Raw genomic sequence first — 26,044 nt, forward strand, 5'->3', positions numbered from 1 at the left:
TCAAGATAGAAATAGCACCTTAACCTACTCAGTAAATAGCAGTCCTTTTCATGTCACCTGGCTCAGGAAAACCAGGTGTATCAAAGTATAGTTTGTCTACATGGGACACATTCTATTATTTTTTAAAATTGAACTTTGTATCGATTCTTTGTAGATTTCACATCATGCATTCCAATCCCACTCTTCTCCTTTTCCCTTTGCATCTGCCCGCTGCCCTTGCAACCTCCCCCTCAAGATAAAGCAAAATAAGATTCAAAAGAAAAGAAAAATATGGTCATGGAATCTGTGGTGTGACACATATATCTTTACTTGCAAGAGTTCATCGCAATGAGTCATTGGTCTGGTTAGAGCCCTTTGGTTTCTGCTACACTGTTGTTCCTGACCCTCACTGGGACTCCTCTTGGATATCCTGTTGTCCTATGTCATGGAGATCCTAAAACTTTGGGTCTGCAGGGCTGGCTCCTTCATGTGCTCCAGCAGATCATGGATGGGGTGGATGTTGGGATGGGCCAACACATAGTCCTGGTTCTGGGCTTGGGTGGTTGCTGGGTTGGTCAGACGCAAGGTTTTCCTCATCCTCAACACTAGGGTGAGTTCTGCAGCACCACCCTGGCTAATTCATCTATGCAGGAAGGAGCAAGGGGGCAGGCCATTTCTCCTGCTCTCACACCCTCCTGACTGGCTCACCCACACCTGCACTATCAGAGCCAGCTCTACTGTGTTTCTGGGATTAAGGTACAGAGGGCATTCTGCTGCAGCTGTTGAGAGGCAAGGTAAGCTCTCTTGTCTCTTGCTTTTGTTACGTCAGAGACAGCTTTTACACCTTCCATAAGCAATGAGAAGTGTTCCGGGTTTGTGTGTGTGTGTGTGTGTGTGTGTGTGTGTGTGTGTTTGGGGGGGGCTTCTCTTGCTGACACCACCATATGGCAGATGAGGGGCAGGGCCAGATCTCTCACCTCATGTTCTCAGTGCTGGCTCATCCGTGTGCCTGTGCTAATTGTACTGCCCAGTGAGAGGCAGGACCTGCTCTCCCTAGCGCTGCAGCTGGTGAGAGGCATGGTCAGCTCTCTAGCCTTCTATGGGTGGCAAGGGGAGAGCGGGAGAGAGCATCTATCCTTAGCCCTTGCCACCACATGGCAAGGAGGGGTGGGGGCCAACTCACTCACTCTCACAACCTCAGAACAGGTTCACCAGCACCCCTGCCAGCAGGGCCAGTACTACTGTGCTGCCCAGGCAAGGTGCAGTCCTGCTTTTCCGAGTGCTGCAGTTTGTATGGGGTGGGGTCAGCTCTCCTACCTGCAGCAGCTGGTGAAGGGTGAGGGGAAAAGGTCATTCACACCACCACATGACACACTAGGGGGGCAGGACCAGTTCTGTCACTCTTCTGCCCCTGGGGCCAGCTTGCCCATGTCCCCTCAAGTGGAGGAATAGGATCAGCAATGTCATGTTTCCCAGGAGAGGTCCAGGACCTGTTCTCTCAAGTGCTTCAGCAGATGAGGGGCAGAGCCAGTTGTTCCTAGTGTTGCAGCCAGTGAGGGCCTGGCTGCAACACTGCGCAGCCCTAACCTCTCAGCCTTTTTGGAAACAGGAGCCATGGACATCAGCACTGACCATGACTGTGACAGCGTCACTGGTGCAGACAGGGCACTTGGCCTCAGTTCAGGCCTATCTATACATCACTATGACCCCGGGTGAGAAGCAGGCCACCCACCTCAGCCCACTCTTCAAGGCCTTCACCTCTTTGGATCTTTCTCTCTCCACAGGCCATGAACCATTCCGTGTCTCTCTTTGTCTTCCATACCCTACCCTATATTTGGTCTCTATAATAGAACTGGACTGCCTGGTGTCACAAGGCACCAGGTGGCCCCATGTTGTCTCATCCTGGTCTGAGGCAGAGAGAGAGCCCAGGGCAGAAAGGTGGACCTTCGTCTCCTGCTCAGTCTATACATTCTACTATTTTTTGCTAAATAACTAAAATTATTGAAATCTCTACTAGGTTATTTCCTGTACTTTGATTTGTTTTTCAGTTGGACCCTATCACTCCAGTAAATATCAAATTAAGATGGAACTGGGGGTTGGAAAACTGGCTCAGGGGTTGAGAGTGTATACTTGTCTTTCCACAGCCAGAACTCTGTTTCGAACACCACATAGGGTGGCTCGCAACTGGCTGTAATACCGGCTCTAGGAGCCCTTCTGTCCTCTGAAGGCACCTACACTCACAGGAGCATGACCCCACACAGACACAGACAAAAACAGATAATAATAATAATAATAAAATACTGGGCTGCACTGTGTTTGAAATGCCAGATGATTTCTTTTATATTAATTTCATGAACTAAGTACATCTTTCTCATCACTAGTTGATCCTCAGTATTTTTAAAAGCTTTCCAGTGTTTTAACAAATGAATCGGGATGGAATGTCATAATACCACCTAAGCTATTGTGTTAATGCGTTAATGCCGTCCACTGAATACACATGATGAGCTAGCTGCTTTGAGATAGGAACCCTGGGCTACAGACAGAGTTACTCTTCCAGGATTTTAGATAGTCTATTAGTTCTTAAATAAAAATTCGGGTCATTCTGGGAAAGACAGGTGACATGAACTCTTCTTCAAGTGAACACCTTATTAAAATGTGGAAAATTGTGGGTGGTTTGAACCTTGAAGCAGTGGTAAAAAGGCTTTCTTATACTAAAGTTAGAAAGAATCATTGTTAATCAAAATTTCCCTAGGAGAACAGAAATTTAAGCTGCTGGTTAGAAAGTACTCAGAGATAAATGAAAATAATTGTTTCATGAAAATTATATATTCTTTTAAGGAGGTCTATATTGACAGGGAGGCAATAATGGTATCATATTTGAATATTTGGAATTTAACAATTTTTCTTTTCTTTTAATTTTTTTAATCAAAAATAGATTCTTTTATCATATAATATATCCTGTTTATAGTTTCCCCTCCCTAGACTACTTCCATTTCCTCCCCACTTCCTCTGTCCTCCAGATTCAACCCGTTTCTGTCTCTCATTAGAGAAGTACCGGCTTCTAAGAGATAACAAGATGACAACAAAATAAAATATAATTAGATGAACTATCATACTGAATCTGGACATGACAACCCAACAGAAGGAAAAGAGTCCTGGGAACAAAAAGAGTCAGAGACCCACTTGTTCTCACAGTCTGGAGTCCCATAAAAATACTAAGCTATTTAGCATATATATATATATAATATATATATATATATGCATGCAGAGGACCTGGTGCAGAGCTATGTAGGCCCTGTGCTCCCTACTTTAGTCTCTGAACTTATGTGTGCCTTGCTTAGTTGATGCGGAGGGCCTTGTTCTCCTGGTGCCCTCCATCTTCTCTGGCTCTTAAAAGCTTTCTACCTTCTCTTCTGCAGTATTCCCTGGCCTATAGAGGGAGGAATTTGATAGAGATTTAGACTGTCTCTGTCTCTGTCTCTCTGTCTGTGTGTCTCTCTGTCTGTGTGTCTCTCTGTCTGTGTGTCTCTCTGTCTGTCTCTGTCACTCTGTCTCTGTCACTCTGTCTGTCTGTCTCTGTCACTCTGTCTGTCTGTCTCTGTCTCTCTGTCTGTCTCTGTCACTCTGTCTGTCTGTCTTTGTCACTCTGTCTGTCTGTCTCTGTCTGTCTCTCTGTCTCTGTCTCTGTCTCTGTCTCTGTCTCTGTCTCTCTCTCTCTCTCTCTCTCTCTCTCTCTCTCTCTCTCTCTCTCTCTCTCTCCTCTCTCTGTCTGCATAATGCCTGGCTGTGACTCTCTGTATCTGTTCTCATCTGCTGCCAGATAAAGCCTCTCTAATGATGACTGCATAAGTCACTGATCTGAGAATTTAGAAGACTATCATTAGGACCATTTTATTAATTTTTATTTTCCTTCATTTTTAGATCATTAGTGTTTTGTTTTACCTTAGGTCTCTGGGATATCTAATCTCAGGGGTTTGGTTACCCAAGTAGTCTTAGGTGTGGGTTCCTTCTTGTGCCATGGGCCTCAGTTCAAATATCAGATATTGGTTATCTGCTCCCACAAGTTCTGTGCAAATTTTCTACATTAGCAGATAGCATTGTATGATTTTTTTTATCCTATACAACATGGGATTCTTAAGAAGTTAGAGATTATGGAGTTTTAATTATTGTGACTTAACCAATCCATAATTTCATGTAATTATAATTTATATGGTAGAACAGAATAATCATTTTCTTAATTCTTACCCAACATTGAACTGGAAGTACCTACTGAAACAATTAGGTAAAAGAAAGAAAATCGGTTATACTGGGAAAGAAGTCATGAAATTGTCCCTGTTTGAAGATGGCACCATCCACCATCTATGGGAGAAAACTTAATGACAGAACAACCATGACTACCCAATCCTGCTAATACTAATTGAATTCACCTAAGTTGAAGGTTATAAAGTTAGTATACAAAAATCAGTATTTCCATACAGCAAGAACATATTGTCTTTGATAATCTTTTCTTTTTTAATATAAAAAAGGAAAACCAGTTTCCTTGAATTCATCACCATTTAGATCCATGTAGTCTGGACTGACCTTGGTGACTGATGGAGAAAGAAGAACAGTTAATTCTGGCTTCAGCCTCTCACAGGCATAATTGTCTTAAGCCATCATCATTCTCTGTGTGGTAACTGACATGCTAGATACCCTTCTTACCCTTCTTAAGGTTAAGCAGATTGCACATCTGCGCTGTTCCCACTGCCTGTACTTACTTAGTTCCCACTGCCTATATTTAGTTCCCACTGCTTGTACTTAGAGACCAACCTAACCCTGGACAGTTCACAAAACAGTCAAGAGGTATGATTAGACCTGACCTCACATATGACTGTGAAGAAGTTAGGATATTGGGTGGGTTGTGGCTTCCTGAGGTCAGTTTCTATCACAAATGACAGAACTGTGGTTTCTCCTCACAGCTCCTCTCCTGAATGCTATTGACTTCACTTCAATAGAACGACCATAAATATAACTCATTCATTATTATTTTCTTTTTCTTAATTTGTTACTTGTCTAATCTTGTTTTGATCCCCAAATGGGTCTTCTAACCCCATGCAATAAAGCTGTTTTATTTTTCTGAACCTGAAGGTCTGGGAGAATTCCCATCCATGTACAGAGACAAGCAATGCCATCATTTTCGATTATATGGCATTCTCCTCATGATGTTTCAGTTCTGAGGAGGATCTTAGTGCTCTTGTGGTTGATGACAGCTGCTGAAGAATTAACAGTGAAAACATTTTGTTCTCCCCACAGAATCATGTCAATCCTGCCATGGACTTCACACAGACCCCTCCTGGGATGTTGGCTCTGGACAACATGCTATATTTTGCTAAGCACCATCAGGATGCATACATCCGGGTAAGCGTGCTGTCTCCACTCACATCCTGCCAGTATCCTGTGGAATTCTGTTTTCAAATCTATGCTCAGAAGGAGATTATTATTAGATGAGTCACCCAGTGGATTTTCTTTCATCAGTGATAAGCTAAAGAAATGAAATTGATTAAGGGGCTAAAATAGGATGCTTAACTTTTACGCTTCTTCCATTTATTTAAACAATATAGTTGGTACTGAGAAATGTTTTCTATAGTTTAATATTGAAGTGTGATAAAAACTATTAAATAACAAAGGGAACAGAAATGAAATACATACCCAAATCCTGCAAAACCTCAAATTTGGTGGAGACTCCCTTTAGACTTGTTTCTGTGGTTGGAAAGAGGCCCAGGATTCTTACTGCTACATTGTTTCATTTCTCTAGAATGTTAAGAGACACAATAAAAAAGCACAAATAAAGACAAAAATGGGAGAGTTGTGGAGAGTAATCGTTCCATCTTTCCACATTTCATCACAGACTGGACATACTCTGGGCAATAAGTTAGGTTACTGATGGGAGGCAGAAGGAAGTGGAGATCTTTGTGCTTCTGTGAAATTGCAAATGCCACCTGCTGCCTGGATAGTGTCCTGTAGAGAAGAGAGTGGGTGACAGTGACATAAAAGCTTGTTCATTGGATTGCACATCTGAGGTCCTCAATTCATGATGACACCATGTCCATGTCTTCAGGGGGGAGAGCTCAGATGTTATTGGAATAGAATAGATGCATAACTGAAAACAAGGAGGGATATGAATAAAAAGGGAGTTGGCGTATAGTTACAATGACGACTTACCTAGAGGTTAGAAAACATTTGAAGGACAAATTGCTTAAAATAAGAAGAGTCAGGCTTATTATTTTAAGAAGCTGAGCTGAAAATTTAGCCTGTCCTTTGTGTACTGGGACATTCTCTGCTGGACTTTCAGTCAAATTGGTTTCCTGGAGATGTGGCTGGCATTGTTACTATTAGTGATTTTAAATGTGTTCAGTACCTGGACAGGAGTTTCTTCTGTTAAACAAGGGAGATGTGGGGTGTCTCAGCCACGATGGCACTTCCTTAGCATGTCTTTGGAAATGAGTGTTTCTGTGCTCACAGGAGGGTACATACATTTGGATGGTCTGCAGTGAGAAATTTTACCATCCAGCAGGGACTTCCTTGAATGAAGTCATGTTGGACTCCATATTCTCTGTAGGCCCCATATTTTGAATGTATGCACTTTGAGATGCTCTGACCTATTGTGAATTGTTATTTGGATATATGAAGGGCTTTATAGTCATTCCTCTGAAAGGTTTGCAGACTGGTACATGTTCAGAAGTTCACTCTTTCCTAAGATACTTGCTTTTCCATAAAATCTTGATCTGAGGCCCAGGCATGGTGACCTCATGCTTTTAATCCCAGTAGGTAGGAGCAGAAGTGGGCTTGAGGCCAGCCTGGTCTACATAGTGACTTCCAAGCCATCTAAAGCTGCACAGTGAGAATCTGTCTGAAAATAAATAAACAGACATACAAACAAAAAGACTGTCCCTGCAAAAACTCCTTTAATTTCACATGTACACATATCTACTGCACAAGCATTTTTGTGGTTGTAATCTGTTTTCATCACAAGAAAATTAGTATTTAGAGAGATCACACAATATCTAGCTTCAGAGAATTGAGTATGAAAAGTAGAAGCCAAGTAGAAATTGAATTTCATATCAGCTGATTGATGGTTGCAGATAAATGCCTCTAAGATTAGAGCTTGCTGATGCCAAATGTATTGTTAATTGCATACAAAGCATATGTCTTATGAAAAGTAATTTAATGTTTTAAGCTTGATTTCTCAATGCATTTTCTAAACTGTGTAAGTGAAATCAATACCATGGCAACCTGAAAGAACTTTGTATCTAACAGAGTCTTGAAGCTTAGGGGCAAAGCAAGGCAGGTCTTTTTTGTTCTGCATGTTTCTCTATAGTCTGAAATATGTGTACCTCACATATGGTTAAATTTTCCTCCAAGATTTCCTTTCACGATGTTTTCTAGGTCACTTGTGACTTTGTGGCATGATGGAAGACCAAAGCTCTGTATATATGTGCCACTTAATGTGTAAAGTCTGAGGTTTTCTGCAAGGTTTGGTTACTGAAGATAGACACTGTGGTGGTAAATCACAAGTGCTCTACAGCCTAGAGTGACCCCAATCAGCTGGCTTCACTTGACCTGGGAGATCCCCTTCAAAACATTCAAAGGGGTTTAGTTTTCAAATAGTATTTTATCAATTCCTTAAGAATTCCAAACAGTGGATTTTGATCATATTCATCTCCCCCAACTTCTCCGGATCCACTTCCCTACCCCACCCAACCTGTTGTTCCCTGTCCATCTCCTCATCCAGTCCACCTGTGCTGGCCAAGTACTCATGAGAGTAAGGTATGCCTGGGAGTGTGACTGATAGATCAGAGGTTATACCATTAAAGAAAACCGACTCCGCCTTTTTCCATCAGGTATCTGTCAGTTGCCTGTAGCACCTCAGCTAAGGGAAGGATTTCATCTGGTTTCAGCTGGCACAGGTCTTATACATGCTATCACAATCTCTGAGTTCATTGTGCATCTGCCTTGCTGTGCCCAGAAAACATTGTTTCCTTTAAGTCATCTGCCACCTCTGGAATTTTTTAAAGCTTATATTTTAATAAAAAATCCATTCCTTTTTTAAACAGGGTAAAGCCCCAGTATGCATTCAGCTTTTCATTTATTATGTGTGTGTTATTTCATAGATTCACCTTCTGCACTTGAGAATAGACTTGCCATTCGTGTTCTTTGCCACTTGGATTTATGGCTGGGATTTCTTGAAAAAGAGCGAGTGTGTGCTGATATGGTGGTAACGCCTTTAATCCCAGCATTTGGAAATCAGAGGCAGGTGGATCTCTGTGAGTTTGAGGCCATCCTGGTCTATAAAGCAAGTTCCAGGACAGTCAAAGCTGTTACATAGAGAAAGCATGCCTCAAAAATAAACAAACAAAACAAAAGAAAAAGAAAGAAAAAAGAAAGGAAGGAAGGAAGGAAGAAAAGACGAGAAAATGTGGTATTCTCCCCACTCACACACCAATATTCCCTTTGTTTTTGACATTCATCTACTCTTATGTTTCCTTGACCATTTATTTTTAGGGATAGTCTTGCCCTCTGCTCTGTCCCTGCCTTTGCCGTAGCAACTCTGGGCACCACATTTGTGCCCCATCACTTCGCATGTGCTCCTCACGTTTGCCCTTCTGCTGATATCTGGCATTATGTCTTGCTCTGTAGCCAGTTGGTCCTGACTCTCAAGATTGTTGCTCAGCTTTTACGGGAATTTCTTTTCCTCTGTCTGCCTGTGAACCTTTGGGGTCTGACTGTGAACCTTTGCAGGCGTCATGTGTTTTCTGACTAACTACCGATCCCTACAATGAGCCAAGTGTTGGCCTGTCCTCAGGTTGCTAGTGGGTCTGACAGTAAGGAATTCCCTGTCTGGGTTAACAGGAGAGGAGCACATGGTGTGGGGATGAAGAGACAGTGCCAAGCAGTTTTGAAGTCACTTGAAATGTACTTTTGTATGAAAGGTGGTGGATACTGGACAGGGGACAGTCCCCAACACAGATGTGAGGGTCAGGTAGGGAAAGCTTCCTGAAGCAAGTGGTATATCTTAATATTCTATTGCTGTGAAGATATTCTATGACCAAAGCAACTTTTATGAGTTTTCAATTAGGAGCTTGCTTACAGTTTCAGAGGGTTGGTCCATGATCATCACGCTAGGAAGCAGAGAGCCATGGTGTGGGAGCAGTAGCAGAAAGCTTTACATCCTTATCAGCATGTAGCAGGCAGACAGAGCGTGAGACGCAGCCTGGTGTGAGCTTTTGAAACTTCAAAACTCACTCTCAGTGACACACCTGATCCAACAAGGCCACACCTCCTAATCCTTCCCAAACAGGTCCACTGACTGAGAACCAAACATTCAAATTTATGAGACTATAGGGGTTATTCTCATTCAAACCACTACATGTCATTAACTGGGCGTTTTAGTTACTTTACACTTCTCTGTGAAAATACCTCGACAAAAGCAGTTTGGTTGAGAAAGGTTTTATTTCCATTCACAGTGCCATTGAATCCAGTGCGTTATGGCAGTAAGCTATGGTGGGAGGAACTTGACGCATCAGGTCACATTGCTGTGGTCAAGAAATGGGAGATAAATATTTGTCATCAGCCAGCTTCTTTTTTAGCCAGTGTATGATCCAAGCCCAATGAATGGTGCTGCCTACTTTTAGTGTTAACCTCCTCGGACGATCAAGATAATCCCTCCAAACATGTTGGTGCGAGTCAACATTCTGTCCATGTTGACAGTATTAACCATCACACTAGGTGAAGGGGGACCAAGTTGAGTGTGTCAAATAAAGGGGTAAATGAGAATGAGGTGTGGTGGTGTGTGCTTTGTTCAAGGAGCCAACAAACTATAAGGTAGCAGAGGCAAGATGGGAGTGGTACACATGGTCCTAGCCCTACAGGCGAAGTGGGACAGGTCTTTAGAGACCTTTGAAGGCATATTAAGGTACCTTTTCAAACATGAACATCATTTCCAAACAAATATAACAATTTCCAAACAATAAACCCAAACATTTTCTTAAGGGAATTAAGCAGAGATAATAATTTTAGAAAAAGCACTCCCTTGTCAGAGAACCAACATGAGAAATATAGGCTAGAGGCTAGTGAAGAAAGCTAGGGGTGAACAGTAGGACCTAAGACCATAAATATGCTGTAGAAAGAGAGCTTATGGAGTTGAGAAATTGTAGAGAAATGATGTTAACCCACATAGGGTGAGGGTGTGGCAGAGAGGAGAAGCAATTTGGTTGCAGATAAAGCAAATTTGGCTATTCAAAGACGAGGGGAACTTATGGCTAGAAGGTCCTAGAGGAAAGTGGTATCTGGCCATTTGGAGCCCCGACCATTTTTCCCCCGTGGTCTATGCTGGAGTGTCTCTGTGAAGGACACTGAGCTTGAGGTCCAGAGCTGAAAGCCACAGGAGATGGCATTCTTTGTGTTACACCTGTTAAGGATTTACACACTCTCCAGTCTGTGCATCTGTATGACTGCTAAGCCCTCCTTCTACACCATCCATCACTGTGGCTTTACCTCTCACTACCCATCCCTTTCTCCCTGTCCTCTGAACTCCCACCTAACCCTTTATCAAAACAAAATTATGACAGGCCACATGTTAGCCAGGCAGATCCCCACCTGAGTGTCTGTGATGTCCTTATGTTTGAATGCCTCATGCCATCTGCCTGGTGGACAGCTCGCAAGGCAAAGCTTGTCCTTAGATAACCCCCTGGCCCTCTCCCTGGAGGATATTTTTGCCCCTGCACCTTGGACACTCAAATTGAATTCCTGTGACCTTTTATAGCTTTAAATGTACTTACCTGTCCTTCCTGTCTCCTAGTTGACTGAAAAATTTTATGAGCAGACACCAGAGTTCACTTATGTTCCCAGCTATTGGCCCAGTGGCCAGGGCCTAGTAGCTTCCAATTATTTTTATTAATCAAGTAATTAAAGAATTAGTTTGCCAACACGAAATGGACTCCATGTTTGTTAGTTTTTATATGCTCTTTGTTTCATTTTGTTTGGGTATTTTTGTCTTACTGTTTTCTAGGTTTTTGTTTTCTCTCTTTTGAGAGACAGAGAAAGAACATGAAGTTGAGTGGGTAGGAAGATGGGGAGTATCTGGGAGGAGTCGGGGAGAGGAAAATAATAGGAACAAAATATAGTGTATGAAACAAACTTTCTCTAGGAAAAAAGAACAGAATGTTCTTAGCTTTTACTTTCTCCTCATCTGAAATTCATGGCCTTCATACTTACAACACTTCTAAAGATATTGTTTGCCACATGAATTTCTTGATGGATGGCTAAGTTTCTTATGTAATACTTGAATGAGCTACAGTAACCGTGTTCTAGAGAAAGCTGTCGATGTAATTGAATTACTCACAGTTGGACGGGCACACAACCCGAGGAGGAATTACAGATCTAAGCATCTCACTGAGTGTGGAGTGATTTCAGATATGGATCTTTCATCATATTATCAAATATTTGATTAACACCAAACATTGTTATTTGAAGGAACAAGGGAGCCTGGTAAAGTTGTCATAGCAGAGTGTTCTTGACTGATCTTTTGTTTAAAAGTAGTGACATGAGAAGTAACAGGAAGAAGCAGTCCAAACATTCAGAACCTATTGCCCCTACAGAAATCAGGTGAGCTTTTAATGTGCAACAATGAAAGCCAAATGCATGCAAATGAGATTCTTCTATGTTGCTTGTGTATTGTCAGAGAATACAAAAGATGTGGGGTGCAGGGGAAGCATATGTGTCCTTAGATGTTAAAAGAAATTTGAAGAAAATGTCCTTAAAAACTGCAATCATTCACTGGGCATTGGTGGCGCTCGCCTTTGATCCCAGCACTTGGGAGGCAGAGGCAGGTGGATCTCTATGAGTTCAAAGTCAACCTGGTCTACAGAGTTCCAGGACAGGCTCCAAAGAAATACAGAGAAACCCTGTCTTGAAAACCCAAAAAAAAATAGAATCATTCATTCATTGTCTCATTCAAGAGTATTATCAAACATGTAGCAGACATGGCACCATGAAAAAAAGCTAAGATTTGGCTCTTATACAGTGAAAGTACTCTCTCTCTCTCTCTCTCTCTCTCTCTCTCTCTCTCTCTCTCTCTCTCTCTCTCTCTCACACACACACACACACACACACACACACACACACACACACATACACACACACACACAAAGGTAGTAGTAATAATTGCTTTCTATTTGAGAAATCCCTTGTCTCCTTAGTGGTTTTAAGAAACACACTGTACTGGGAACCTCTAATAAGTCATAAAAGCTCTGTTTGATAATGTGAAGCTTTCCACAATGTATGGAAAGCCAATATGCCACAATTTTATGAAGTATTATGCTGTTTAGCTACATCAGAATCATTGAAGACTTCCTTCCTCCTGTAACCTAACTTTAAACAACGGTCTGACTTCCTTCAGAAACCAGGTGGTGGTTGGTCAGTATGGAATAGAGCAGACTGAACCCTTTGTTCAGTTTCAGTTCTTGAGGTACTATAGCATAAATATGTTTCCCTAATGAAGCTGCTGTTCCCTCACTGATTTATAGACTGTTGCCAACAAAGGTGTTACTCAACAGAATTTATAAGATCTGGAGGCTTCCAGGAACAAAGTGAAAAGTTAATCTTAACAATGGTATTTTTCTTTACATAACCTGCAATCCTTTTTTTTTAATTGATTGGTCTACAAAACAATTTGCATAATAAATGTATGTAATTTGGTGAAGTCCCCTGCAATTCTTGTGCAATTTTTTCCATCATCCCTCCTAATTTATGACTAGTATTTTATACACTGTAATATCATGGGATATTAGGTGACTGTGGTGGAAGATAATGAATTTCCTGATGAGTGATATAGAAATGCTTTTGACAATAAGATTAACTATATAAGTTCCACATAATTGCAGGCCAGGGCATATAGATGTTTCTAACAGTATACCAAATCAGAACAAAAAATATTGATAATATGTCAGATGCATATCTATACTTAAGAATGGGTTTCTCAAGGCCCTTTCATTAGAGCCACATTTTCCAGAGATGAAATATGTAAAGTATATCTAGAGTGTTTAAAAATCCATAAATGGAGTTTCCTCTATATCTACCAAGCAATGCTTTTTAAAATTAGTTGGCAGGGCTAGGAATTATGGCAAATCCCTGCTATCCTGGCACTTGGGAGGCAGAAGCAGTGTGTCAAGTTTGAGGCTGATCTCAGCTAGTGACACTGTCACAAAAACATAAATAAATGAAAGGGAGGTAGGGAGCGAGTAAGAAACAAAAAAGAGAAACATGGGAGGGACTAGTTAGATACCGATCTGAGGCAATTGAGACAGAAACTGCAGGGAGTACTGTTGGATGAGAATTGTGACAAGTGTCACGTCTGAGGCCTTAGAGGACATTGTGATCCCCTCCTCAGTGCAGGTTGATCAGGTGGCTCTGTACCTTGTCTTCCATCTGCATCTCCCTCTGCTCTGTCAGTAGAGGTTCACCTCAATTTAGCAGGGAAGCTCATGTGAAGTTTCCTCCCTGCTGTGCCAGAGAGCGCCTGCACAATAATAGCGAACACTTAGTATCTGAGCTTGCAGGGAGGTAACTGCAAGGTTTTCATTAATTACTCACCTGACACACAGAGAGGGCCTGCCCAAGGTCACAAAGTAGAGATGTATCAGAGCTAAACTTTTAAAAATTATGATTTTAAATACACTGATATTAAAATATAATTACTTCATTTCTCCTTCCCCTGCTCCAGCCTCTCCCATATCCCTCTACCCTCACATTAATAACTCGCTTTCTTTGATTATTGTTATGTATGTGTGTATAAGCATATATATGTATATGCACACACATATAAAGCATATAATGCAGCTGTCACCCTTATGAGAGAAACCTCACTGGGCAGCACATAGAAACCATCACAGAAAACCTCAAGTGGACTCAATGCACAGATCAAAGAAGTCAATCAATGCACAATGCAGTTTCACAGCAGACATCATGATATTCTGGCTCTTGAAATCTTTCTGTCTTCTCTTCCAGGCTGCTCCCTGGGCTATAGATGCAGAAAATGTGTTGGAGATGTATCTATTTGGACTGAGCTCCCCAGGATCTTTTGATCTGTGCATTGAGTTGAGGCTTTCTGAGAAGGTCTCCAGAAAGTGAAACTTCTCTGCTGAGGGTGATAGCTACATCTATCCCTGTGTATAGGATAAGATTTAGAATGCAGTTAGGGATTATGCTGGTCTAGCAAAGAGGCTATAGTAGATTCTTTCCAGCGGTCCATGACCTCACTATCCCTGAGAAGCTGGCCGAGTATCCAGTACCAACCTTGATTTCCCTTCTGTTGAGTGAGCCACTAAAGTGTGAGTGCCACTTGTTGCACCCTTTTCTTTCATGCCATTGTCATTGTTTGTAGGTATTGCAGCTGGGCATGACTGCTTAATTTCTTCCCCCTCTCAGTAAGTTAGAGGCTTACTTACTATAAGAAAGAGGCTTTCAGGTCAGATACAAATGGAGTCATCCAAGTGTGTGGTCTTCATTTTTCTTTACAGCTGGGTAGTATTCGCTTGTGCACATGTATCATATTTTCATTATCACCCCCTGTTAAAGGACACCTGGTTGTTCTCTTTCCTGACTACTGTGAATAGAGCAGCAATGAAGTTGGCCAAGCGACCATCTGTGAAGTATGATGTTGAGTCCTTTGGGCACATGCCATGGGGGGAGGTATAGCTGGGTCCTATGGTAGGTTTTAGTTTTCTGGGGATCCCCATACTGATTTCCAGAGAGGCTTCACCAATTATATATGGGTAATCTGTTTTGTATGACCTAGAAGATTTATGTGGAGGTTTCAGTAGTACTTCAGGAGAATGCTTCAGATGTTCTTTGCTGCACTAGTCCCATATTTTCTGCGAAAGGGATTTGGTTTCCCAGGAAGCAGTTCTTATTCTCCTTCTATTAGCCAGTCACCTAACTCCTTAGTCTATTCTGTCTATGTTTGGCTTTTCTTTTCTTTTTTTCTTTCTATGACTGCTTGCTACTTCTAGATGCTGCTTATCTTGGTGGCCATTGATAAGAATGGACTGCAGCTGACTGAACGTCTCAGCTCCTTGTTGGTACCTGGGAGTTGTATGATTGTACTGGCTCTGCCCTTTGCCACTATTCAGGTAGTACTGAATAGAATCTCAGTCTTCTCTATGTTTGCTCTTTCCCATCCTAGTCAACTTCCAGAGACCAGGGCTTCAACTTGTCCTGGATATTTATTCCTTTTCTGAAAAAGAAGGTCTTAACCCCAGACCCTTGAGGGCTTATGCTTCACAGTTTCTCCTGCTGTAAATTTGAAAGGAAAGAAAGAACATCACTCACTTGCTGTAAAATTTCTGGCTAGTGTTCTGGGAGCTGTGAGCACCATCAGCCCCTGGTGGCTCTAAGAAACAGAAAGGCATGGTTTCTGTCCACAAGGCATCTTAGAAGGAAGCAGGATCTAGTGTAGTAGTCTGCGTGTGCTAAGATGGGTGCGGGTGGAGGCGATGCTGACTCTTCAAAGTAAATTAAGGAACTTTTCACATTTCAAAGGGGGAAATTGGCAGTTTTCCAAGCAGCATAATTACAGGACAGTGTGTAATATGTAATTAAACTTAACTATGAAGCAATGATTGGAATACAGCTTGCTGGAACATCATTTTTTTGTTCCCATAGCTCTGACAGATCTTCCCCTCCCCTTGTCCCTGAAGCAGCTTCAGCAGCAATTGCTCCTAATTTTTTTTAAATAAAATTATATGTTGCCAGTTAAACACACAGTTTCATGTAAAGGAACCTTTTTTTTTATTTGAGTGACATTTTCCTTCTAGGGGATGTGGAGCACAGATTCAGCTTAGAATAGCAAGGACCCCTTAGCAGAGCCTTGCAAGTGACTTTTAAAATGATTCTTTGTCTATTAATTCACATAAATACTTTATTCCTGCCTCTTATTTTCTTATTTTCCTTCTTACTCTGACCAAGGTCCATGGCTCAGAGGCTTGTTTTTATGCGCAGTTTTTTTAATTCATGCTTTAAAAATAGCAGCATTAATTTCGTTGATTGTGAATATGCAAGCTATTACTGCCAAACAATCGGGACCCCTTGAGAGTGTGAATGCATGTGATTAGATTTACTAATTGGGCTAGGAAGCACAAAATCTGACTTCGAAAGCCAAAGATTTGAATGGAATGCTTCAGTCCTTAGTATGAGATCATTGTTAAGCATGGGCCTGTCTTGTTTCAGAGGACTGGTCCTTGGGGATGAAGGGCAGACACACAGGGATGTTCTGCTGGGTGCAATGGATCTGTGCTGTCTCTAAGCCACCTGCCACCTGCTATTGCATCTGCCTTCCTGTTGCCTCCTCAGTGTCTGAAATGGCAGTACTTCTGTTTGAACATGGGTATGTCCCTGGTTTAGTCTTTCTTGGCTCCAGACCAAGCTGGGATATAGATTCAAAGTTTTTCACTCAGCTTTATGCGGAGTCTTCTGATTCACTTTGAAGCACTGGAAAGGGCTGGCATGGTGTTTGCATGCATTTGCCATGTAGAAATCAGGATGCTTGACCAGTAAGATGAAGTGAACTTTCTTAGGAGAAAATAACTTACAGAGGAAACGAATAATGGTTGCAGGCTCCCGCTTCGAGCATGCAGACCCTGCCACCCGAAAGCTCTCTGCAACCTGAAGAAGGGGCTTCCTAGCCCCAATTCAGTCATTTTAATCAGTCATGTCCACACCTGTCACCACAACCAAATGGATGTGGTCAGCGTTACAGGTGGGTGTGTGTGTGAATATCTCACTACAATTCCCCTTTTAGCCTAAAGAGGAAGATTTAGACTTGATACAAAACTATATAAAATGACAGCAAATTTCAAGTATGCTCTAGGAGAAGGAAAGGTAAAATGTACACAATGTAAGACCTACTACCAGTGAAGCAACACCCTATGATGACTGTGTGTTGTTGGCACATTACAAACCTAGGTCCATTGTGAATTATAAGCTAGAGAAGGTTTATAATGATGTGGCAAGCAACACTTATGACCCTGTTGTCATTAGCTTCTGCTTCTCAGGGGCTGCTGTGGTTTTTCTGCCACAAGCCCAATTCAGTTCTTATTTTTGCACACCTGTTCTCCATATTGACTCTAGCTTATCTGCTTTATTTTTTTTACTTGGTGAGTTAGCTAAAGTTTTATTAGATCCCTTCTTTACAACAAGCCCTGCTTCTTCTTTCTGTTATAATTATGAAGCCACTTCCTTCAAATGTATGTCCATCTGTGTGGTGGCCAGGGCAGAGCTATCCTGAGCGTTGCAGCTTCTTCCTTCTGCCTGGCACCCGTTGCTGCTCTGTATTGTAGCTGCAGTGCAGGAGCTCAGAGAGTAAAAGCACACTCCTGCATATTCCTTGGAGAGGGAAAGTCTTCATAGAGGGATAGGAGGGTTACAGGCCTTCATGACAGTTTGTTATTTTTCATTGATGGCTTTTACAATTGAGAAAAGTTGTAAGTCTGTAGAAGAAATACTATCCTGTTGCCATGCTGGAATTGCTTAGCAGTTGCAGGAAGTTTTTCTTTGAGAAATCATGTCATCTGTGAACAAATGCAGCAAGATTGCTTGTTCCTTCCTAACATGTAGCAGTTTTTCTTTGTATTACCTTATTTCATTACCTAGACTACCAGTAAAATACTAATAGGAATGGTGGGGAAATATTGTATCTAATTTTAAGAACAAAGTTGTGGGTATCCCACCTTTGAATATGATGTCAGCTGTTCTTTATGAGATTGCTAAAATTTCCTTCTGTTTTTAATTTCATTAGAGTTTTGTCATGGACGAGTGTTGTATATTGTTCAATGCTTTTTTTGTATTTATTGGCATCAATATATCTTGAGCTTGCTAATACTATGATTTGTACCAATTGATTTTCAATTAATTATGATGCTTAGTTCTTTTTATTCACAGTTAGATTCTACTTCATGTTTTGTAGCTCCTTTATTGATATAGTACCATTGTGCTATACATTGCACAATATGCACTTTGCGTATAATTAACACCATCACCAAAGTCAGGAGTGATGAGCTATTTCCCCCCCCCCCCCGTCGTACTGTTTTAGCCACCCACTTCTTCCCCCTGCCATGCTTTTTTTATTGTGGCAATCACCATCATGTTCTCCATATCTGTGACTTTGTGATTTTAAAGAATGTCATGGAGATGGAGTCATGAGCATTTAGGGTGGGGCTAGATTTCTGCACTGGGCACATTTCTCTAAAGAGTGCAGGTTGTCAGTAGCAAGGAAGTTCAATCTGATTGTCCATATGTTCAATGGATCCATATGACACAGTTTGTCTTACTGTTTGCTCATTGACAAACATGATTAATTTGTAGTTTGGATTATTATGAATAAAACCACTATGAATACACAGCTGTCTCTGTGAACATTAAGTTCCCAGATCTCCATGTTAAATATTTGTGGATAAATCTTGCATCTATGTTAAAAAGAATTGTAAGTCTGCAATTCCCCTTCTTTGTCATGCTTTTGGTTTTGGTATTAGGGTGAGTTTAAGAAGGAATCCTTTGTTTCTTTCCTCTGGAATAAATTGTAGGGAATCAGTTCATATCCTTCCTTAGCTGTTTGAGAGAATTCACCAATGAAACTGTCTGTGCCTGATGCTTTGTGGTTAGGGAGGCTATTAATTGTTGATTCAATTTTTTGTTGTTGTTGTTGTTGTTTTGTTTTACGAGACAGGGTTTCTCTATATTGTTTTGGAGGCTGTCGGTCTAGCCCGGCCTCAAACTCACAGAGATCTGCCTGCCTCTGCCTCCTGAGTGCTGGGATTAAAGGCGTGCGCCACCACCGCCCGGCTGATTCAATTCTTTTAACAAACCTGGAAGTACTCAGACAATCTGTTTTGGTACATGTGCCATTCAAGGAATTAGTCCTTTACTTTGTATCATCACTGTGTGAGAGTGGAGCTATCCCTGAGAGTCTGTTACCAAGTCCATAGATTCTACAGCATTGGCTCTTTTTTTTTTTTCACTTTCAATGCCTGTAATTTGTTTTGTCTCCTTTTCCCTTAGGTTAGTTAGTATGTTATAATTGTTCCTGACTGTAACGAAGAGTCAACTTAATTTCCTTGATGTTTCTCTATTGTGTTTATTTTCAGTTTTGTAGATTTCTACTCCTGCTTTTGTTCCTTTCTTTGGTTTTAATTTTCTTCTTTTTTTTTCTACAATGAAATTGTAGAAGTTGTTCTTACTCCTTCAGGATTTTGTATTAGCTAAACCTCTTTGGGACTTGTGTCATGGAAGTGAATATGCTTTGCTTTACTCTACATTCCCAGTGACTTGAAAATCTCTGTCTCAAGGTTATTCTTTATTGAAATAAGGACTGTTAGCTGAACATCACCAGCAAGGCCCATTGGCTTTACCTTCAAACAGCTTAGCCTACTTTTACACACACACACACACACACACACACACACACACACACCACTACTGCTGAAATAATTGCATCATGCCAAGTCTCTCCCCTGCAGTCCTGTAACAATGCCTGCAGTCCTGTAACAATGCCTGCATTCCTATAACAACTCTTACAGTCCTGTGACAACTCCTGCAGTCCTGTCACTACTATAGTCCTGTAAAACTCCTATAGTTCTGTAACAGCTCCTACAGTCCTATAACAACTCAGTAGTTTATTCTTGTAGACCATAGCCATTTAGCCCTGAGTAAACCCACATAGACTTATATTAATTATAAACTGTTTGATGGCATAGACTTCTTACCGACTAGCTCTCTCTTAATTATTCACCCATAACTATTAATCTATATAATTCTACATGGCCTTATCTTCCCAGTAGCTACATGGAGTCTCTCTGGAAGCCTCTCTCTAGGTTATAACTGCTTTCAGTTTTCCTCCCCTTGTCTGCTGTCAACATAAGATCAGTGAGAGCCTTCTTAGCTTAGCCAAAACATTCCTGCCATGCTCACAGCCCTTAGTAGTTCCCTTCTAATGCAAAGTTCAATCTAGAACACCCACTGGTGCTACTTATATCTGGCCTTTCCTTGGGGAGTATAACACAAATGTCTACTCAACCAAGGTGGGGAACTGACACCAGCATAGATTACACTAAAGTCCAATGTGGTGAACCAGTGAGGTTGGAGTTATTTACAGGAGTATGGGAGAGGGGTTATTTACAGGAGCACAGATGACTCAAAAACAACTATGTCATCATAAACTCATCCCAACATGGGTAATGACTCATGGAAGCTGCCTCCTGGAGCTGTCAGTGCAGCTTGGAGACATCTGGACAGGTCAGAGTCCCCTTTCCCTGCAGTTGTTCCCTTCTGTTATAGTGGGTGTCAGATCCTTGTCTTTCAACTTTCCCAGACTTGTTAGGTTTGCTTACTTCCTGAGTCTTCCCTCCTGCCTCTAAGAGGGGACATTTGGACAGGAAAAAGTTGCTATGCAGCAAAATTCTGTGGTCCTGCCTTTGTGTCCTCTACTTCTATCCCATTCAACTCCAGCCATTGGTTCTTTGTATTCATCAGTTGGAGTACACATAAATAAATAATCACAGTCTGGGTGACAAACAGCAGAAATTCCATTCCTTACAGCTCTGAAGGTTGGAAGTATAGGATCAAGGTATCAGCAGGGTTAGTTTCCCTTGAGGGCCCTCTCTGTCACTGGCATATAGTTTCCCTCATGTTGTCTCTTTGCCTAGTACATCCCAGAGTTGGTTCATGTAAGAACACTAGGACTAACATCCCACACTGATGCCATCATCCCTCAATTGCTTGTTTACTAGTCTTTTCTCCAAATGAAGCTGTGTGCTGAGACAGTCTTCAGACCGTTAGATATGAATGGAGAGGCACAGTTCACTCTGTAACATGCTTTCTGTCCTTAGTGTGCCTTTGGGCACTCTTCTGGCTTTGTCTCTTCTGCATCTGTGCACTAGTTAGACATGTAGCTCACTCCCTAGCTTCCTCTGCTGCCAGGAAATTACATAGAAACTCCATTCCTTTGCTTTCTGTCCACTCTTCTTCCTTCGTTTTTCTACAAGTCTGGTGGTTCCCCACCCCTCTTTCTTGGTATTTATTGTTCATTTTATTTACTGGTGGCCCTCATGAACCTTGAATCCCCATGAGGGACTGTAGAGAGGATCTCAGCTGCCAGTCACCATTGCAGCCCAGAGCAGGGAACTGAACTCTTGTTTATTAGTGAGTGCCAGAATCAAATCAGTGCCAGGGCCCTCTCAAAAAATTCCAGTGTCATGCCTCCTGCTGAGATTTGCCCTCAGGAAGGAATTGGGTTTTCTGTCTGGAGTTGTACTCTCCCTGGTTGCACCTGCCCTTTTGGCCTGTATCTATCTTAGCATGGGGACCAAAGAGAGAGTTGTATTGGCGTGCTGCAAGATGGCCTTTCCCCAGATATCCTGGCACTCATACTTGGGTGACTCACTGCTGACTTCCATTTTTGAATTTGTATTCATGTGACCATGGAATACTGGGCCAGTCAGTGTCAGCAACCTGCCTGACAGATCAGAAGTTCTTTTGTGTTGGTGTTACAAAATCTAGGTGGTAACAGTACCCCAAATCCCATTATATTAGTTAAAAATAACTCCCTACCCTAGGAACTGTAATAGACCTATTATAACTAGAAGTGCATGACATTGCCAGGTAATTTTACTTTTACATTGGCCTTAATTTTTATCAAATTTTGTCCTGCATTGATACAACACAAGATTGTAAAATTTTGTATAAAATCATAAATTGTGGGTAGTATTTTCATATATTTTAAAACATATTCAAACAATTTTAGTTACAGATAAAATGGTGCTAGTATCTAACTTCAGTTTAGCTAGTTTATCATATGCTCTTCTGTAGCAAGGGCCCTTAGAATCTAGGGCCCTGTAATGCCACTTATACCTGTATTAGTTAGGGTTTTCTAGAGGACAGCCAATAGAATAAATAAATAGTAAAAGGGAGGGAATAAATAGTAAAAGGGAGGGATATAGATTGGCTTACGCTTACACAGTACTAGCTATGTAGTCCAGCAATGGCTGATTCACTCTGGAGAGGCTGAAAACTTGGCAATTGCCAAGTCCATGAAGCTGGATGCCTGAACAGCCCCAGTCTGCTGCTGAGGGACTGGAGAATTCCTGGAAAGCTGCTGATATTCATTGCAAATATGGATCCCAGAGATGCTGGGTTCTGACCAGTGAAGGGATGAAGTAGTAACAGCAGAGTAGATGAACTTACCAGCAAGACACCAAGAGCAGAAGGCAAAGAACAAATGTGTTTCCCTTGGTCCTTGTCTAGACTGTCACTGGAGGATGCTGCCCAGATTTAGGATAGATATTTCCACTTCAGTTAACTTAAGAAAATCCCACCCTGATATGCTTAGTGGCTTAGTGGATTCTGGCCAAGCTGGCAGGTGTGATTAACCCTCAGAGCATCTGTCTATACATTTGCTATTCCCAACCATAACAAAGTGGCCTGGCTGATATTTTAGTTTTATAATTGTGGTGCTCTTGTACCACAGGACCCTTGCACATGCAGGGAAAAAGGAATATGCCTTGATGAGCAGATTAGACTGTCATGTGGCTGAGGTTTGAATGGCAAGGCATTAAGCAATATGTAGCTATTGTGGCAGGATGCTATCATTAGGCTCTGGTGAGGTGCACATTTGAGGAATGTTGGTAAAGGCAGGACTTGAACTCAGGCTTGTGGGAAACACTAAATCCTGTATGTATCCAGTGCTGTATAAACAGGTGCACATCAGGCATGACCTCTTAACTACATTAGAGTTTTCCTCTTTTTTAAAGATGTATTTATTTTTGTTGAGTCTTTAAAGAAAGGATATGAAAAAATCGAAGCCATTTTGGAGTATGAGTGTGAGATATTTACCTTCCTTAGTATCTCAATATCTACACTCTTAATTTTGTGGGCTTCTCAGGAACCAAAAGCAAATTGCCTCTCTGTGATGCCAGATTGAAGATACTGGGGTCTTTCCTGATGGCATTTGAGTGGCTGGAGTTGCTTCCTTAGAAGGCCACAGATATCCATTGCCTTGGTGTACTGCACTCTCTTCCCCTCCAAATAGGTCTTCAGACATTCTCATTCTTTATAGAGGAGTTAGGAAAAAAATCACCCCACTAGCCAGTTCTTTAAGGATTTCTTGAATGTTTTCACTCTTCACTCCAAAGGACAGTCTTCAGGCCAGGAAAGCAGAATGGGTGGGTATATGGATGATTTCCAGCTAGAATAGGGTTCATGATACAAAAATGCTCTCCAGTGAGTGTAGAGGGGCAGGAAAGCCCACGGAGCATCTTCTCCTAGGAAACAAGTGAGTTTTACATTCTTCACTGCCTGGTGGGATCAATATCTGAGTGTCCTTGTACAGATTGTGACTACACTGTGATTCTCCTAGTATCTTTTGTGGGTGGTTGGGTGCTACTGTGGAGGCAGCAGGTGGGACGTGTTGGAAACACCTCCTTGGAGTGGGAGTTGCCTCCCCATAATTTCATGTCTTGTTCTGCTTCCCACTCAGTGTTTACAGCGAATACTGGCCAAGTATTTTCCAGAAACTCACAGCTAGGACATTTCCACACATTCCAACCTTATATAAATGTTTATCTCTTTACAATGCACAAAGAAGGTTGAGCTCATGAACAGGCCTCTGCAGTGTAGGCTTTGGTTAGGTTAGGATCTGCTTGTGAAGTCCTTCTTCTACATGGAGACATTGCCCCTTGGAGTACAATGGGCACAGGCAGTCAGTACTAATAGCTTCCAAGAATATTTTCCTGAGGATTAGGACCCAGTCTGTGGATATGTGCTCTGCTAAGTGACCACAGAGCCCTTACTCATGATGAAAAGTAAGGTTGGAGACACACTCCACAGATGAAAGAGAAAGGGGACTGTGGAAGGTAGAGAATAGGAAGATGGCCATATGTCACTGTGATTAAGTACAGTGAACATACAGAAATGCAAGTTACAGGAGATCATGTAGAAATCAAGTGTAGTAGAGTTCCTTGTGAATAACAGGGCTGCTGGTTCCATGCACAGCTAGCCCCACCAGAGGCTGGAACTGTTTTCTCTATTGCCCACTCACTTGTATAGTAACTATATTAGTAAGTGTCTACTCTGCTGCTGTGAGGAATTCACAGGTAAGATAGCCCTGTGAAGGCCTTGATCCTACCAGGAAAGCTAAGACATATAGTGTCTTCCCAACTGGGGGCAAAATATGAGTAATACTCTAGAAAAAGAAATATAATGAATTGTAGAGTTTTAGAGGCAGGAGTTGTGGAAAGATTTAATGAGGAATTGTAATTTCAGTTATATCTAAGGGGAAGTGTGTGGGGGTTTAATGTGATTTCTATAGGAGGGGGTCCATATCTAGCCTGACTTCTATAGGAGTGAACTACTGTAACAAGGGTCCATTCTTCAGCAAAAATATACAAGCTTTAGAATTCTTGTCAGGATAAGATGAAAAACCATATGGAAGCCTACTACTATAGAAGCTTCCTAAATATATATACATATATGGAAGGAAATTAAATGGAATCACTATGTAATGAAGGAGACAATGCCCCAAGTAGATATCTTTTGCCACCAAGTAAAACCTTTGTGGATGGGAATGAGTTACATCTTGTTGACTTGTTGGCAAAGAGGCCACTATGGAACCCTTCAAGCATCACAGGCTATTCCCAAGGCTATTGATGACAATGTCCCATTCCTGAAGACAACACTCACTTGTGTCATTGAATATGGAGAGGACAAGCTGATACCTAACTAAAATCTTTATCCCTGTTGACTAGGAGAAGATGTAATAAGATGAAATCCATTTTAAAAGCTAGATTTCATAGGACAAAAGATTCCTTTTCTCATTCCTTTAAGTTCAGGTACTTGAGGTTGAACAGCTTATGGCTGAACTGTTTAACTGGGTTTTAGTCAGTAACCTGTCTAGTGTAGGCATTGTTGTTTTATGTATGAATTAGTAAATATGTTCCATTTAAAGACAGCTTTCTGAAATGTCCAGGAGAAGATAAATTAGAGTTTCCTCCCCCATTCCCATACCCCAGATCCCCTCTTCAGAACCAGAGTGGATTTGTGAATGAGGCCTCCATGCTGGGAGGTGAGGTGGGAGCTGACTTACAGAGAAACTCATCTCACTGCTGAGTCACTCGTTTAGTAAAGGAAGCCTGTCCAAACATGCTCCCGACAGTATCCTGGAAGGTACTTTAGCTCTAAGACGTCTGTAATGTCAACATACTGGTGGCAGTACAAAATCAGGTTTTAGAAATGTCATGCTTACCTTTTCATCCGACAGCAATGACAAAAACAAATCCCATCGTTTTGCATTCTTGTGATGGCCCTAAGAGGCATCCGTATTCAGTCATGTAGTATGAACACGTCACAGTTCTGCCCTGCAGTCATTGATACTTCGCTGAGACGCAAAGGATCTCAGTCGCTGCCCTTCCTTCTGTTAGGCCCCACTTCTCAGTTGTGTACACCGGTGCTCACTTTCATTCAGAATGGCATAGAGACCCCTCAGGAGAGATGCTGGCGGCCTTTCTTCTCCTTTGAGACTGAACTTGCTGTTCCGTCTCCTCGAGTCTCTTCCTGTTTGCCCTCTATCCCACAAGCACCTCTACTACAGAAAGTGGTACTGCCTTGCCTCCTAAGTAATGTGAACAACTAAGGGAGTATGTCACAGCAAAGAGCGGAGGTGAGTCTGTCTGACCTGTCCTACCCTCTGTCTTCAAAATCAGCTGAAACTTTCAACCTACTGGTTTCTTCAATGCTTGTCTTTTTTTATGTCTGGCAAGTTGCTATGCAATATAAATGCTGACAATGCGATTCGCGAATGGATCAAAGAGTGATGAATGGTCAGGAAGTGGCAAGATGTGGAGCTGGGATTCAGATGCTAGACCAAGGTAACCATGCTCTGTGTTTCAGAACGTAGTCCTTGAACTTTGAGGATCAGAATACCAGGGAGTTTGGTAGGAATTCTTGCCTCAAATCCTACTGCTGAATCAAATACACATTTTACCAC

General features: G+C 41.8%; 1 protein-coding gene across 4 annotated transcripts in view; it reads left to right on the plus strand.

The window, feature by feature from the left end:
• Positions 1-26,044, plus strand: part of Elmo1 (engulfment and cell motility 1) — a 515,537-nt gene that overhangs the window by 246,979 nt on the left and 242,514 nt on the right. For all 4 annotated transcript variants that reach the window (XR_005880782.1, XM_040755636.1, XM_040755637.1 and 1 more), the window contains one exon: positions 5,272-5,376. Coding sequence is in view for 3 of the 4 variants with exons in the window: in XM_040755636.1 (XP_040611570.1) it covers positions 5,272-5,376 (105 nt within the window). In the remaining variant the exon portion in view is untranslated. The remainder of the gene's footprint in view (positions 1-5,271; positions 5,377-26,044) is intronic.

This window comes from Mesocricetus auratus, unplaced genomic scaffold (assembly GCF_017639785.1).
Source record: "Mesocricetus auratus isolate SY011 unplaced genomic scaffold, BCM_Maur_2.0 Super-Scaffold_100013, whole genome shotgun sequence".
NCBI classification, from domain to species: domain Eukaryota; kingdom Metazoa; phylum Chordata; class Mammalia; order Rodentia; family Cricetidae; genus Mesocricetus; species Mesocricetus auratus.